Source organism: Aspergillus japonicus (genome assembly GCF_003184785.1).
Source record: "Aspergillus japonicus CBS 114.51 unplaced genomic scaffold BO86scaffold_45, whole genome shotgun sequence".
Taxonomy (NCBI): domain Eukaryota; kingdom Fungi; phylum Ascomycota; class Eurotiomycetes; order Eurotiales; family Aspergillaceae; genus Aspergillus; species Aspergillus japonicus.
Window position 1 is genome coordinate 1 of NW_020291682.1, and position 16,924 is coordinate 16,924.

At 52.5% G+C, this 16,924-nt stretch overlaps 4 protein-coding genes across 4 annotated transcripts; 3 read left to right on the forward strand and 1 right to left on the reverse strand.

Annotated features, from left to right (window-relative positions):
• The first annotated feature begins 239 nt into the window (after positions 1 to 239).
• On the forward strand, positions 240 to 2,354 carry BO86DRAFT_390981 (MOSC domain protein). The gene is made up of 3 exons (XM_025672502.1): positions 240 to 561; positions 728 to 1,928; positions 1,993 to 2,354. Exons 1-3 carry the CDS (start codon positions 547 to 549, stop codon positions 2,013 to 2,015), a joined length of 1,239 nt encoding a protein of 412 aa, XP_025525319.1. The 5' UTR covers positions 240 to 546; the 3' UTR covers positions 2,016 to 2,354.
• A 308-nt stretch (positions 2,355 to 2,662) lies between these two features.
• BO86DRAFT_449660 (DUF803-domain-containing protein) lies at positions 2,663 to 8,183 on the forward strand. Its single transcript, XM_025676738.1, has 6 exons — positions 2,663 to 3,013; positions 3,075 to 3,657; positions 3,709 to 4,873; positions 5,648 to 5,807; positions 5,890 to 6,623; positions 6,682 to 8,183. Exons 1-6 carry the CDS (start codon positions 2,944 to 2,946, stop codon positions 8,107 to 8,109), a joined length of 4,140 nt encoding a protein of 1,379 aa, XP_025525320.1. The 5' UTR covers positions 2,663 to 2,943; the 3' UTR covers positions 8,110 to 8,183.
• Positions 8,184 to 8,190: 7 nt separating this feature from the next.
• On the reverse strand, positions 8,191 to 10,150 carry BO86DRAFT_390984 (uncharacterized protein). Its single transcript, XM_025672503.1, has 2 exons — positions 8,654 to 10,150; positions 8,191 to 8,504 (listed from the first exon to the last, which is right to left on the reverse strand). The coding sequence occupies exons 1-2, from the start codon at positions 9,823 to 9,825 to the stop codon at positions 8,384 to 8,386; spliced, it is 1,293 nt and encodes a 430-aa protein (XP_025525321.1). The 5' UTR covers positions 9,826 to 10,150; the 3' UTR covers positions 8,191 to 8,383.
• Positions 10,151 to 10,835: 685 nt separating this feature from the next.
• On the forward strand, positions 10,836 to 11,627 carry BO86DRAFT_390985 (uncharacterized protein). The gene has a single exon (XM_025672504.1). It carries the CDS (start codon positions 10,858 to 10,860, stop codon positions 11,233 to 11,235), a length of 378 nt encoding a protein of 125 aa, XP_025525322.1. The 5' UTR covers positions 10,836 to 10,857; the 3' UTR covers positions 11,236 to 11,627.
• Positions 11,628 to 16,924: the final 5,297 nt, after the last annotated feature.

Genomic DNA, 16,924 nt, shown 5'->3' on the forward strand with positions numbered 1-16,924 from the left:
TTTGTATACAAATCAAGAATCCATGTTGGTGCTGCATTTGGTGGATCTGCTGGCTCGCTCGCTTGCGTGGCTCGCTCGGCTGACGATTACGTTATGATTCAGTATGCAAGACATTGTGTCGAAAGCTATGAGTAACTACGCACATAGGACTGCTGTGCTTTATGGTGGCACTTGCAACAGTTAACTTACTATGTACTTCCGTACTCTACTGTTGCCCAAACCCTCACTTCCTGCAACATGTTCGATCAGATACCATCACTCCCGACAAAACACACTTCCTCCATGTTTTCTTAGACTTGAAACAGACCCAACAATAACATACTAGCTAACTGATCAAGTTAACTGATCAATCGAGTCTTAGTCAGACTGATACATACCTAAGCTAGCTAATCAGCACGTGCAATGGGTATGCTCGTCTCCGCATTAGTTGGCCCCCAACAACATGACGCCTGCATCCTGTTTCAAGGGAGGGAGGCTCCAACTTGATTCGAAGTATCGTTGATCGGAATAGCAACAATACGCTGCATACCCAGTCATCTCGCAACCATGCATATCAGCCAGGTATGTCGGTTCTCTGACTTCTCTCAGTGAGTTAGTTCTACATCATCGTCACCTGGCCTTCGTTCGCGGGATGATGGCCTCTAAGCTCCCGCGCGCGATGTGGGCTGGAATCCTTCACTTTATGTGATCAGGAATACAGGGAGACTAAAGTCATTTGTTTATCTAGTTATACACGTACCCCATAAAATCGATTCGTGGGACGGCCCTCTCGTCCGCGACCGTCACCCGAACAGGCTTCCTCTACGATCGCCGGTTCATGCTCCTGAAGGTCCTTGACGATGGCACCCTCAAGAACATGCACGTTCCACACTTCCCGGAAATGTCCCTATTCCAAGCCGAGATTGTCTTCCCTAGCGAGGCTGGCACGGAACCAGGACAGATCATAGTGACCTTTCGGCCGGCTGCGAGCGAGACCCCCAGTGATGATAATGACGCCAAACCAAACCGCATCCTCCACATCCCCCTTTGTCCTGACACGCGGCAATTGGAAGAGCTGGCCATCATGATGCACCAGAGCCCCACGAAGGGGTATAATATGGGTGCACAGTATAATGATTGGTTCAGCGAGTGGTTCGGATACCCCGTTGTGCTGGCCTACCTGGGACCACATTCGAGGCGAGTTCTTGGGAGCTTTGGACCCTCGAAAAGTGCAGCGCATGCGGGGGTGATCAAAGAAGAAACCCCAGGAAAACCGAAAGGAATGAGAAACGATGAGGGCATGCTCACTGCGGGGACAGTGGCTGGGATCGCTGGGGTGACCCTCTTGTTCAATCTACTAGTGGGTTTGAGTACGACGGGCGAACAGAAGACGCTGTCAATGTCCAGCGCGGCAGCGGTGGTCGTGTTGCTGGTGGTCACGCTGGGGGGGAAGGCCGTCTATGATCGAGTCGGCGCAAGAGGGGAAGAAGAGGAACGCATCACATTCGCGGATACGGCCCCGTATCTGCTAGTGTCGGCGACGTCGGTGGATAACGTGTCGGAACGGCTGGAAGGGGGCCTGGACATGGATGTCACCAAGTTCCGCCCAAACATTGTTGTGGCTGGCGCAAAGGAGGCCTTCGAGGAAGACTTCTGGGCGGAGGTGGTCATTGGGTCTGGCAAGGAAGGAAAAGCGCGGCTGCTGCTGACAGCCAACTGCGTTCGGTGCCAGAGTCTAAATGTCGACTATGCGACGGGCGCGATGGCACAGGGGGAGATGGGCAATGTGTTGAAGAAATTGATGAAAGACCGTAGGGTCGACAAAGGGGCGAAATTTAGCCCGGTCTTCGGTCGGTATGTCTTTCTCGACGGTGAGTCGGAGGGTCAGGCAGTGCACGTGGGTGATGAGGTGGCCGTCGCTCGACGGATGAATGAACGAATGGTATACGGTGAGTACTGACTGGGGAGCACAATGACACTGCAGTGGCTTGACTGACTGGATGACTTGCATAGACTGGCCCGGGTTGACCAATTGAGATCTCAGATGGTTGGGCACGAGATACGAGACGGAGTATGAGGGAGGAGGAATAGAGAGGAGGATTGGGGACACAGACCCGTGTCAACCAGTCAACCATAATGCACTGCGGGGGATCTTGGTCCGGTTCCTGGTGATGGGAAGACCCATGGTTGAAGCGGCCAACTGGCTATAGCTAGGTTACTGCTGGTACCGCCAGTGGTGGGTTCCTTCATCAATGACATTCATCAATGACCTTGTTGATGACCTTGTTGATGACCTTGTTGATGACCTTGTTGATTACATTGTTGATTACACACATATACAGCCCGTAAATCAGTCCATCCATCCGAAGTTCCGCGTACTACTTGGACTTATTTTCGCGTATCTACTGTGGTGTACCTAACTCCGTAGTGTTGGCCCAATTGAGCTCATTACGTCAAGAATTCAGAACCTTGACTCGAAAGTAGTTCGTATGGCCAATCTACAATACGCACGGTTCCACTTTTTCTTTCCAGTCAATTGCACCGCCACCTGCACGGCACGCTGCATGAGACCAATCAACGGACTGTTTATCTGCCCTATAAGACCCGCTCGTGTCTTTCCTCTGAATCCATGATTCCCAACTGATTAGCTCAGCGGGGCGTGGCGCAGCAGCCGGCATCAGCCGTTCATGCCATCACCGGAGTAATCATTTTGTAGTCATTCTCTATTCTTCACTCCATTCCTCGCTTCTTGCCGCCAGAGGCTTGAGACAGAGAGAAAAGAAAAAGAAAAAACTAATCTGTTAACTCTCCCACTATCATCTCTCATCCAACTCTCGGTCAGCACTTGTCTACTTTCATTTCTGCGCCATCGCACCAGGATTCTTAGGAGCACTACCTTTCTCCTCTAACTTACTGCCTACAACCGTTTCCGCCTGATCGTGCGTGTCTCAACCCCGCGGGGTCATGGATTACTCCGTCAATCTCCGCCGCAAGGATACCACCAAGGGCCCTCCCTTGAGGATCCTCTCGCTAGGTAGGGCGTTCAGCTCTGGCTCTTTATTTTCCATACTAACTCTTTTACTCTCAACAATTAGATGGTGGCGGCGTCCGGGGCTATTCCATGCTCATTATCCTCCAAGAACTCATGTACCGTGTCTACGTCGAATGCGAAGGAAAGGCACCTCGTCGTGAGGAGATTCCCAAACCATGCGATCATTTTGATCTCATCGTTGGCACCGGAACCGGCGGTCTCATTGCCCTCATGTTGGGCCGTCTCCGCCTTGACCTCGAAACCTGTAAGGAAGTCTACGTGCGCATGACCCGCCGGGTCTTCGAAACCGACAAAACCATTGCCGGCATCCCATTCCGTTCCACCTTATTCAAGGCCTCCAGGCTCGAAGAGGCCATTCGCGAATGCGTTCGTGAACATACCGTCTTCGAGGCCGAGGGGAATGACATGACCCCCGGCAGCGCGCGCAACTCACTCGCCGGTGCCCCCTATAGCCCCAATGCGGTCGCCATTCCGCAGCGCTCGGGCAGTCGCGCTAGTTTCAGCACCACCAGTACAACACACTCGTCCGGTCACCATAGTCATCGCAATTCGACATTTGTGAACGGCTTGCGGTGGGGGAACCCGGATGCTTTATTGTATGACAATCGGGAATATCGAACCAAAACGTATGGCCCCTTGCGCTCCCACTATCCTATGGACTTTACTGACTTCTTCAGCGCGGTCACCGCTCTCTACAAAGGTACCACCCGAAATGGGTCATCTGTCATGCTCCGTTCATACGATTCCCGCAAAGAGCCCCCACCCGAGTTCAATTGTACAGTCTGGCAGGCCGGTCGGGCCACCTCGGCCACCGGGATGGCTTTCAAGCCGATCCAGATCGGCCAGCACGTGTTCATCGATGAAGGGGCCGGCACCTACAATCCGGCGCCGCAGGTATTGGACGAAGCGACGGTGAACGAGTGGCCAGGCCGTGAGGTGGGTGTATTCGTCAGCGTCGGCACCGGCAAGCGACCGCCCGGCACGAACAACCGCCAGCACGAGTGGTGGGAAGATTTCTTCGGGGATGCGCTGGGCTCTTTCGCGGAGGCACGTCGGCGACTGATCGCCAAAATCGAGGGCTGTGAAGATATTCATGTGGCCATGCTGCGCGACCATCTTTCGAAGCGCAACGTGAGCCAGGATAATTATTACCGATTGAATGTTGAGGTCGGGGTGGGCGAGTTTGGGATGAACGAGTGGAATCGCCTGGCGGACATCAGCACCAATACAAGGCGTTATTTGACTCGACCGGAGGTGAAGCGACAGATCCTCGATGCAGGAGTCAAATTTGCCAAGATTAATCGACAGCATCGACGTCTGGCCGACCATGCGGCGGTGACTGGAGGAAATGACGCAGGCGAGGAGACCAGTTCCATCCTGGGCAGTCCCGTCCTGTCGGTGCAGCCTCCGTTGCCCCATCCGATGGCGGTGGAATTGCCTGCCGAGTTGCCCGGCGATTTTGTTTTACGACCGTTGACGGCGACCGATGACACACTCCCCGCGCACCCGACACCGCACGATGCCGTTCTGGGGTCCCCGGCGCGTGGCTCGGGCAGTGACCTGGCCAGTCCGAGTCCCCATGGATCTTCGCGGCCTAGTTTTGAGCTACCCTCGCATCAGAACGGGGAAGAAATGCCTCCACCCGTGCCGCCAAAGACCCCCATCCCTTATCCTGACCATCCCAGTGAACTTGGGGGGATTCCCATGCCGATGCCGACAGTGATGCCTCCGACAACGACGAATAGTGGCCACGGATATCCGGGGGCAGGCGGGAAGACCCGACCGCCATATCCTATGGATGAACCTCCCGTGGTGAACAAGCAGCGGAAACCGAGCTATCATGTTCGATGAGGAAATGATGCTATGATATGATCTGCTTAATACTCTATGGGATGGAGAAAGAGGGGCTGAAGTTATGGCGTCAGGATACCCACGAGAGAAGAAGTCCCGTAAGCATAGTGGAGGAAGGATGGCCGGAGGAGTTTGATTGAGGACTTGGTGATATTGAACTGAAGGATACCCTAATTAATGAGTGAATGAATTTCCTTTTCTTTTCAATATATGAATGAATTATATGGTCAAGGGTTGAGATGTGATGTACTGTAATTTGTAAATAAGGTACGTACCAGTACTTTACAGGGAAGAAGACCCGCCGCACGTGCAGTTCAACCAGCCTCTCTGTTTATTATTATTATTTCCTGGCAGCCCTATTTTACTCTATACACTGAGACACTCACACCACAAACTGAACTTACATCTACGGAGACATTACTACAACTTGAACTTAATCACTTGCTCTTACTTACTACCTCGCTACTGCTCTGTCGTTCGAAAGTACAGTAGATTAGAGTGTTTATGTTATCAACCTGACACATTCCAACCCACCGGCTCACTCCACATTCCCGTGTTGTCGCAACTCAGCCACCGTCTTGCCCACGGTCTTTCCCACGGTCTTTAGCGCCGTCTAATTATACTCGATCAATCTTTCTTTTCCGCCCCGATCTCCTTCCTTCTCCCAACCTCAGCCTGAAACCCAGACATACGAAAAGTACAAGATCAATTGGAAAAGAAAAAGAAAAAAGAAAAAAAAAGAAAAGGGGGTTGTGTGCTGACTAGGTACCACCATTCACCATTTCAGTCATTCACTGCCGGCAGTGTGTCTTCATCAAATCACCTCTCTCTCACCATCTCCTTCTCCATGTAACCACGGTTCTCTCCGCTCTGAACCACTTCCTTTCCCATTCCCTTATCTTTCACCCCTCCCCTCTTCTCGATCGTCATGGCTGCCACGACAACCGCCGCAGCGATGACAGCGCTCTACAACTACACCACCACAGCCGCCCTTTTGGCTGCACGAGAAACCACTACTTCCGCCGCCTCGTCCTCCTCATCCTCGCGACCCGCCTCCTACAAAATCGTCGGGATCTGCCTCGCCGTCGCTTCCGGCTTCTTCATCGGCACCTCTTTCGTCCTCAAGAAGATCGGCCTCCTCCGCGCCAATGTCAAATACAACGAAGAGGCCGGCGAGGGTTATGGCTACCTCAAGAACCTGTACTGGTGGGGGGGAATGACCCTCATGATCGTCGGCGAGATCTGCAATTTCGTAGCCTATGCGTTTGTGGATGCGATCCTGGTAACCCCGCTGGGCGCGCTCACCGTCGTCGTGTGCACCATCCTCTCCGCCATCTTCCTCAAGGAACGCCTCAGCTTCGTCGGGAAGGTCGGTTGTTTCTGCTGCATTCTTGGCTCCGTGGTGATCCCGCTCAATGCGCCCGAGCAGTCGTCCGTGAGCGATATCCAGGAGATGAAACACTATGTGATCACCCCCGGGTTTCTGTCCTATGCGGGAGTGATCATCGTCGGGTGTACTTTCGTCGCCCTGTATCTGGGGCCGCGATACGGGAAGAAGTCCATGTTCGTGTATCTCAGTATCTGCTCGCTGATTGGGGGGCTGAGCGTCGTTGCGACACAGGGGCTGGGCTCGGCCATTCTGGCGCAGATCAATGGGGAGTCGCAGTTCAAGGAATGGTTCTTGTATGTTCTGTTAGTGTTTGTGGTAGCCACGCTCCTGACAGAGATCATTTATCTAAATGTGTGTGCTCTTCCTTCCACCCACCTGCCTGGGATGAATGTCTGCTGACCGAATACAGAAAGCACTGAATATCTTCAACGCGGCCCTCGTGACTCCGACCTACTACGTCTTCTTCACCAGCGCAACCATCGTCACCTCCGCTGTTTTGTTCCAGGGCTTCCACGGCTCTGTCAAAGACATCGTCACCGTCGTCCTCGGGTTCCTACAGATCTGCGCAGGTGTGGTCTTGCTGCAGCTATCCAAATCTGCCAAAGATGTCCCCGATGCTGCCGTTTTCAAGGGCGATTTGGACCAGGTCCGCGAGGTTGCGACGCAGGAAGAACACGAATTCGAGCCCAAGGCTGACTCCATCCGCGGCGCCGCGGCCATCATCCGCCGCATTTCTACCCCCCGCCGGACCATGGAGGCTGAAGAAGCCCGCCGCTATTATCACGACCGCCAGGAGGATCTACGCACTCCGCTGGCCGAGAATGAAATCGTTGAATGGGATGGACTGCGCCGGCGCAAGACCGTGCTCGGCGAGGGTCCCACCATGGCAGCGCGCACACGCACCCCATCCGTCCGTCACCATCCATTTCCACCGCTGGGTATGGCCCGCGTGCCGGAGGAGCAGAAATGCGAGGACGAGGAGGACGATGAACCGCCCCGACCGACTACGACACAGAGCAATAATTCATTCCTAGATGACCTCCGCTCGCGCGCGAACAGTATCTTCCATCCGACGTGGCAACCGATACACAAAGAGCCGTTGCATCTCTCGGACGCCGATCCCGTGTCGCTGAAGGCTATGGAATCAAACCGCAAATACCCCGATACTCACTATGCCGGCCGCGACGGCCGTTCCATCAGGTCTGCGGTCGACACTGAGAATGACAATCATACTCTTCCCCCGAGCCCCCCTCCGCACGGAGGCGCTGAACGCCAATTTTCGTTCACCAGTGTCCTCGGTCGAAAGAAAGCCAGTAGCCCCGAACCTGTCGCCGCTCGTCCTGTTTCACGGCAGAGTGGGCTCCATCACCACTATCACCGCTCGTCGGGCGCAACCGAAGAAGAGCGCCTTGGCCTGGTGCGAGGGGATTCGAGATCAGATGACCTGGACGAGAAGGCCCTGGGTAGTGCTTATGATGACGACGATATTTGGAACGACGGACCGGACCCGTTGCCATCGGGTCAATCTCACCGAGCCGACTCCCTTGAGTCGCATCGCATATTCTCCAGCGAATCACTGTATCCGGCGCGACTGCGCGTGAACCCGCTGCCCCCTCTGCCCGACGAAGAACCGCTGGCTGATCCATACGCGCCAATCGGAATGGCGGGGTTACGACGCGAGTCCGATAGTAGCGCAGGAACATTCGTGTCGTCCCCGCCGACCCGCGGGAGCGGCATAGGGGGTGGTAGCAGCGAGGGCTGGCGGAGACATCAATCAGGACGGAGCAGTGGCGGAGGGAGTGGAGGTCTTCCAGGGAAGAAGGGGGCATTTATCTAGGAACCGAGCCAAATGGTATGATATACGATATAAATGATGACTGATGAACTCAATAATGTATATATGAAGATTTGGATATATTAATGTATGTATGTGTATGTATTTGATCCTTGTTGAGATTAAGGTATTATCGTGATAAGCTTGCGCAAATGTATGGCCCGATAAGGATGGGGCGTATATTGCACGGGGGTATCTTTCGAAGTCAAGTGGTCAATGGAGTCGCAGTCAATGCGAATCTATGAATGTCTTGCAGGAGCAATCGTGTATGCATGCATCATAAGCCCTCTGCAGATGACGGGGAGCAGAACCCAAGCACACTCCTCTGCCTCCCTCGTAATTGAACCGCATATCTACCTTCTGAGAGCCGCTTCCCAGCCTTGATACTATCCAAAGCCCTATTTCATTTTCTCTCAATCAGCACGGGTATTTCCTCTTTACCTAGCTCACTTACTGCTCACACCTTTGCTAACTCGGGTTCCCCCGTTCGAAAGACAAAGTGGCATATGCGAGGAACGGAAAGGGGAGGTGAGGGAAGCAAGCTTACCATTGGACCCCCACAATCTTCACTCCCTTCCATCCTCCGCGCTGGAGCTCCTTCTGGATCTTGGTAGCGGCGAGTCCACCTCCCGCGCCGCCGCTGCCCGGTCCTGCATTGGGGACTCCGATGATGACATGCGTGATCTTCCGCGAGAGGGAGAGGCTGAGGGTGGCTCCTTGGGAGACTAGGAGGCGCTTGAGAGCGTGGTCCGAGATGAGAGGGGTGGTTTGGCCGTTGATGTGGATGGTGAGGGAGGTGAAGATCTTTTTGTTGTTCATGGGATCGGTATGAAGGGATGGCGGTATAGTTTGGCATGAGGTAGATGGGGTCGTTGCAGATGTCGTTGAGGGGGACGTTTGTGTTGTTGGGCTTTTGATCGTGGTCGTGGTCGTCGAGGTGATAGAAGGTGTAGGTGTAGGTGTAGTTGCGGGATGAGATTTGAAGGAGGTGGTTATTAGGGCCGGCGCAGCTACAGCTCCTTCTGTTGCTGTTGTCGTCGTTACTGCTGCCGCTGCTGGTGGTGCTATCTCTGTAGCCCAGTCAGGGCTATACCCCGTCTGCACCTTCGCTTTCTTCATCCCAATCGCACCCGACTCACCACCCCCACTGTCATCACTCACACCCCCAGGGAATCCTCGTTTGCGAACCTGCCCACCAAGCATATTTCGTATATCCATCTGACCCGTCGATGCCGATGAGGAGGAAGCCCGAACCCCCCATTGGACCTGTCTCGGCCCATTATGCGACGAGCGCAAATGCGAGTGCTGCTGAGCAGCACCAAACTGTGACCCCGCGCCGATGTTGTTGGAGTGGTTGCTGTTGCTGTTGTTTTTGTTCCCAGAGCAAACAGAGCCGGAATGAGCAGCAGTAGCAGCAAACACCCACTCTCCCCTCCCGGCCTCCTCCTCCCCACTACCATTTCCCATCCCCTCCACTGCAGCAGCTGCAGCAGGTGTCAAAGCAGGCGAAGAAGTGCAATCCCCATCCCTCGACCCAAACTGCCGCGCCAGTTTCTCCTGCCGGGTGATCCGCCATTCGCGCCCGCGGGCGCCGCCGCCATCGGCAACCTGATGACCCGTCGAGGCGGAGTTGAAGACGTCGAAGAGGCGGGCTCGCGGTTGTGGGTTTGGGTTGAATGTGGGTTTCGTGGGTTTCGTGGGAGGTGGTGGTGGTGGCATTGTTTCTTCTCTTCTGTTCTGTATTTGGAGGGCTCCCCCTCTCTCCCTTGCGCTTTCGGGGGTTTTTTCCAACTCCCGGGGGATGGCGCAGACTGGCTAGATTCGGTCTGCAAGATCAGGTACGCGTGGGGTATGTCTGTCGGGTTTCTGAGTGGGAGGGGGCTGGAAGCTTTTGTCGTTTAGACTTTGTGGTTTGTCGATTGGGTGTCGGAGGTTTCAGACAAGTTCGGGTGGAATGTTTTTTGTTTACGATCCATGGATTAGGTACGGTTGCGTAGGCGGAGGGAGGGGATGGAGTCATGTGATGATTGACGGTGGCTTATCGATAAGCTAGCCCGGTCTTTATCGTCTTTATGGTCTACAGTACGGAGTACTTATCTATGCTATCTTACTGTACGATGGGAATCACTTTTGGCCTACTTGTTACTGAGGTAAGGAGAATGGGTGCTAAATCATCCATTAACCTCTTCAGAGCATATATTTCCTTAATATGGACTCAATCTATCCTGATTGTGAGACGACAATTACAGAAAAATAACTACTACTAACTACAACCTCTCTACTCAAACGCATACAGCTGTGATTGTATATATCACTGACCGCGGGCAGCACCGACGCAATCGTTTCCCAGATAGCAATAAAGTTACAGTACATCGCATCGCAGCGCGACACCACCTCACTCCCTGAATCTTTATCCAATCAGAATGAGTGCTAGGATGGCAATTGACAAACAGGGACATCCCCTTCGCCATTATCTCGTACCTCCAATCAATCCTGCTCCACGGCGCACAACGCACGCATTCCAGGGCGGCGGCGGCGGCAGCAGCAGCAACAGCAGCGGAAAGACGGTGAAGCGAGGCAAATGTGTGGCTGGGTGGGTGGCCAGTGGTGTGATCAAGGGATGGAAGGATGAATGGCTGATGGATGGTCGACTTCAACCACCATTGATCAGCTGGACAAGCTATAATTAGGGGCAGATCGTCCCCTCCCAGAGAGGGGCCGTGGATCGGCCGCTATGGAAGTGACATACATATGTATGTCACCTTGGAATGTGCACACACTACTACACTACGTGCTGTAGCTCAATCCTCGACAGTTGTGCAAAGGGTAATAAAACTAGAGAGATCAAAAGAATCCCAGCGGGGGAGTACAGAAACGACATCCCCAGCACCATCTCCGGGTATGCTAGCGACTTGTCCTCGCAAAACGGCCAACCCAACCCTGCGTCCGCAAATGCATCACGGGTCGTTGCAGCTGAAACTGACCCTGGCACAGACGCGCGAGGAGCGGCAAGGATGGCAGAGGAGAGAAGCGGTCAGCCAGTCAGTCAGCCAGTCAGTCAATCGAGGTCTTCATTTGAAGGCACTGCAACAGCCAGCCATGTTCTCCGGCTGGCGGCATCAACGGTAGACGGGCGCAAAGCAAGAGATGAAAGAGGGAAAAGAAAGAAAAAAAAAAAAGAGCGACGGAAAATACAAAAAGAAAGAAAACAAAAAATACAAGGCGAATATAGCAGATGGAGGGAGAGAAAGAGTTGGTAGATGTCCTGCCAGCACATACGTGGTTGCTTCTGCTGCCAATCAATGCATGAACCAGCTTGGCCAATCCGGGAGAGATCTTTAATGTCCCCTAATATAGGTAGCTCAAATACTGTTCTTGGATGATTAACCGGGGGGAGGGGAGAGAGGGAAGAGGAGAAGGGGTCCGTGTCGCGGGGACATGGATCCTCAGCCCGGTGGCCAACCATCGCCACCATGTCTGTGTCGTACCTCTCAGTGTGTCTGTGACACCCTCTGCTTAAGGTATGGGATGATGCCATCGTAACATGCCGTACAATATTCTGGATCGAAAGGTCGCAATTGGCTCAGGTAAGGCCCCCTGTGTATTGAATCCAGATCGCTCAGAATTACCAGAGTAGGTAGTAAGCATATCTTGTTTTGCAAATTTAATTTTGGCATCTGGGAAAGAGACCACAAAAAGAAAGAAAGAAAGAAAGAAAGAAAGTCAGTGAGCCAGAAGATGGCGAGCAGGATTCCACATCCGCAATTTCCTGGTCCTCCACTAATCTAACGCAAGGCAGTCCACCTGCGCAGTCGATCGTGCACGGGTAACTCGCCGGAACATGCAATGTAAGGTTAATTACTGCGTGCAGCCCGCCCTCCACCACCGAAAAGCGACTTCGGGCCATCAGATGATGAAGGATTTACCCACCTTGCCCCAAAGAACAGTAGAAACATATCTTAAGCCCATCGGCGATCCTTGATTGGCCCATTAGTTATGGCCATGACGGCCGTCGTAGTCGGACACGGATGGACGAAGGAAGCGACTCGGTCTGAGCTGGGTTGTTATGGTCGGTCGCCGTGATCGAGGACTTCTTCTGCGCGGCTTCGACAAGTGCCGAACAAATACGGAAAGGGCAGGAGGAATACTCAATCAGTAGAACCAATCGCCGAAGTAGGCCACCGTATCATTGCAAAAACCGCCTAACATTCCGGTCATCGAATCCCTGCGCGAAATCAGGTATTGTAAGCGCCGGCCAGTGGACGAATGGAGTAAAATTAGTCCCTGCTCGGAGCTGTTGTCCTTGGGGGCCATTCCCTAACCCTTCTCGACTTGATGATCCGCACGGTATTCGTGTCTTCTGAGACCGGAGAGTACAGTACAGTGCTCGAAGTTGACCATGCGATTGATGATGACGAGAATGATGTGGTGGTGGTGCAAATTGTCCGGTCGGAACAAAGAATTCAGATGGAATATGTTCCTTGATCGGTTATTCCCGCATCGCCTATCACCAAGTTAATGCATAGGTCGCACTGCAGACGGAGATTTGTCTTTGCCCCCCAGGGGTCTTCAGACGGTGAGGGGGGTTATTAGTCGCTAGTTGTTATCGATGGCCTCGGCTCGAACCCTCGCGGCCCCGGATGGGCGGATGGAGGATGAGGGAGGGAGGAAGGAAGGAGAAGGTCGGAGCTCCCGGTCAAATTCCCCCCACCCGTGCTAGTCATCGTCGGAGCTGCACTGTTGTGCATCCGGCTGGAAGTCTGTAGGGTACGGAGAAGAATTGTCAGACAGCTGAAGAATTCTTAGACTAGATGCGAGGCAACCTGGAAGGGTGGTTCGTTGCTTGCGCTTGCATGGCAGCTGCAGGTACAGCCGAGGATTTGACAGGTAAAATCATGGCAGCCCAGCGCAACCTTCCCAAAAGTTCGTTAGTAATAGTTCATAGTCCATACATACGCCAGTGACCAGTCCGACTGAATCGACTCAATGCTCCATCCCAGGAAGGAGATTAATTGTGAAAGCCCTGAGTGAAAGAATCCTCGGACTATCGTACTAGAGTGTACCCACTCATAGGAGGACAGCATCGAATGAGTCGAACTCGTTCCCCACATCTGCACCCGGAGTAATTCCTCAGTCCTCACCTTCGAGGAGAGCGAGACACAGCCGGACCGGTCATCACGAATCAGCCCCAAGCCTTTTCGTCCTGAATGGTGCATCGAATGAGCGAAGCGGCGCGCGATCCCCGGCCGTGATTGATCTGATTTGATCCCCGTGCATTTACGCAGTTCGTCCTAGCGTGGCAGGGATAGGCCCGGTTGCTGAAGGGGCCGGCGGTTGACTCCGTTGGGTCCGTTCACTTTTTAGTGAGCCGCTAGTCTATTAGTCTTCTTTTCTGTCAGTGTGTCAGTGTGTCAGTGTCAATGGGTGAATTGTCAGTTGTCAACTGTCCGGCTGATTGGTATTTCTGATGAAGTGGGGGGGAGGGGAGAGGGGGGAGGGAGGAGGAGGGAGATGAATGAATGGTGGGGATCGGAAGCAATAATGGGTGATTGGTGTGCACTGGAAGGAAATCTTTAGCCCACCAAGCTAAATGGACCGAACTAAATGAACTAAAAAAGCCCCCAAGCTTGATCAGGCGCAGATTTAGCGCAGAGCCATCCATGATCCCTGGGCTGGACCGCCGACGGTGGGAACTGGGAAGATAGAATAATATTCTGTACTAATGATAATGATGCCAACTGGGAAAAAAGTTGTGGTCAGACTGGTTTGCTTTAACACTACCTAACATTAGGTAACTTACCTACTAGTGTATAGTGTACAGGTACTCCGTACTGGAGTACCTACTGTATGCTTGCGTATGGTTGAATTCCCCCTGTAACTCCGACCGGATCCCCTGAATTGGTGATGAGTGTTGTTCTGCACCCCTTATCCTGTTCTTATTCATTTTCCTCTCTCTCTTTTGTTATGTTGTTGGGCAAGAGTGATTCTCAATTAGGACTGATATTGCTATCTCCTATCTGTATCTTGTCCTACGCAGGCCAAATCTCCGATTCGGGAAAGTATGATGATATTGAAGTATACCTACACATGAGTACATACCTAGATATTCACTTGGACCCCGCAGGTAGGTACTGTACCTAAGTTGGTATGTATGTATGTATGGATGGATGTACGACGGCTGCGGGAGTCGGCCCGTCCGTAGCGGACTCCCCTTCCTTTTCCTCTTAATTGCCTCCCGGCCTTTTCTTGTCTCATTATTTTATGTCTACCCCGTACTTGAGATAATACCTGACACGGAATGCCAATCGGGGTCCGATGGTCTTTCATGGTCATCTTAATTCTCAGCTGTCTCCCGAACCTAGTCTAAGAAAAATTGACAGGGTTGTAGCCAAATTGTCAGTGTAGGAAGTACAGTACAATATAGACTGTAGTTGACATCCACAGGCCGATCATAATTTTAGCCCTGGACTTACCTCCACTGGATCATCCTCTTCATCCCACACATCGTCCATAGTTCGTGTCAGACTCAACACGGACCGCGCAGCGCATTGTGCTTTTTTGATGTGCATACAGTGAAGCTCACCTCTGCCCTATACCTGCATAACTACCGGCAGGAAGGCCATGTTTTGACTTGGATCTAAGCTGAAGCATGTGCTATGCTGGATGATGTCTTCTCTATTTCGGTAATCAGCAGTCGAGATCGAGCACATGAGCACGAGGCAGCAACAGACTCGACAGAAGAGAGAAACATTGGAATGTTTACAATTATCTGGAACGTTCGAGAAGGAAGTGCAAAGCTAATTTGGTAGACGCGCTTAACGGTAAGAAGAGAGCAACAATAAAGATTCAGTTAGATTCTCGAGGTAGAGAAGAAAGAACGTGAACGTGAGAGCTTTCAGTGGGAAGGGCATCCCCCTCCCTCCCTCCCCTTTGTCATCTCTACACCTCCACCACCGCCACCACCACACCTACCACATCTTCTCATCAACTTCCTGTACGACATTCTTCCCTGACCTGTCAGCTTCATTTCTCATTTCTCCCACCACCGCAAATCATGGAGGGAGGAAGGGAAGAAAGAAAGAAAGAGGGAAAGAAGGCAGGAAGGAAACAAGAGAAAGACAAGACCTTGTCCGAACAATGGAGGCGCGCTATCCGTACCTCTGAGTCCGTCGAGACTAATTCATAGGCAAGTGACCGAACAGCAAGCAGCAACAACAACAGAAGAAGGTGGGGTTGGGCCGCCCAAGTGGGACATAATCGCTGCACCTCTTCTCCACTATCTACACGCAAGGGGTTGCGAGGAGGTGCTGCAGCCAGTGCAGGAAGAAGCTTCCCGGGCCTATCATCAGCCCTGGCGCCATCAGCCGAGCATGGTTAGCTGGAATGATAGGGCTTGTCAGTCAAATGACAGTCTTCCTCACCCCTCCCTTTGATCCCCTTCTTGCCCAAATCAGACTCTCGATGTCATTCTCATCGCGATGAAACCAGCGGTGAGGCCTGGAGTCACTTTTTTCGTCCTTCTCCCCAGATTCTCGCTCTTGCCGGTCACCGTTGTTCATTGCCCTTGCGCCTGAACGCGCCTGAAATCCGGGTTGTGACTTACACCGATTCGTCTGGACCCGGATTCAATTGATGAGGCAATTTTTAAGAAAAAAAAAAAGAGAAGAGAGCGGGAAATGCAAAAAGACAGAGCCTACGGAGTAAAGAACAACTCAGATGAAGTCCTGATAGTCCAGAAGGTGGCAGTTCATGCCTCTCACCGTCTCCATCGATCCACCAAGATCACTAGATTGATGGTACGCGCGCCTCCGTTCATAGTTCCAAGTACTCCGTAGTGGGCATGGATCTCCCCATTCGGATCGTGCGGAGCAGTTAGATACTGCTCCAAAGGCCGACCAGCGATTCTATACGGCGGAGAATATAGCTAGAAGTTCGTTCGTGGGCACGAACTTACTACTTCGGTATCGGAGAAGCAAACAAGCCATCATTCCACGAGAACTAGAGTCACATCTTGTACTGTACTCTATCTAGAAAGGAGGATTACCAGGATTTCCATTGCCTCTCTGTACGACCTTCATGGTGAAAATCCAAGACAGATGACGGTATAGAGGTACTCGTTATGTACGAGGAGACCGCTTTCCAGGTATCCGTCTTCGAGTCTGACGTAGATCAACCAGGCTTGAAAGCCGCCTGAGCCCGCAAGATCCAAGCTGGCCTACCTATGATGGAAATTAACTCCAGATCTCTCAGCTTCGTTTTGTAAAACGCCAACCAACACCCAGTGATCTCTGACCTCGCCCCCCCCCCCGGTCGTGTGGAGCCAAGGCTTAACCGCCAGTTGATCTCTCAAGCGGAGAATTATTACTATGGTGGCCAGGGTCATGATCCCTAACTACTTGGGATTGGACTTTCTTGACCGACTCGCGCGCGAGCTTGAAGTTCTCCGTCTGATGTATCCAAGGAGCCGCCTCACCAGGTGATGAGCATCTCTCCATTCTTTGCTTCCTGCGTGAGGGTTTCCTATTCAACTAAGCCATTGCTAGAACAGGCAGAGATTTGTCTATCGGAAGATTGTTTAAAGCTTTACGGCAACCTATCTTTGATCATTGCATTGCTGTTCGAAGTGGACTGAAGGGATAAGGATGGTGTCATTTAAATAGTATGTGAGTGTGTGTGCGCGCACATACGGAGAGAAAGACACGAATGAGCGAACGGCTTCTGTATAGCATCACTCTTTTCATGGCCAAATTCCTCTGATCCAGAAATTTAACTTGATGAAACAAATCAAAATGAGACAGACCAAGACAGGATCACGCTC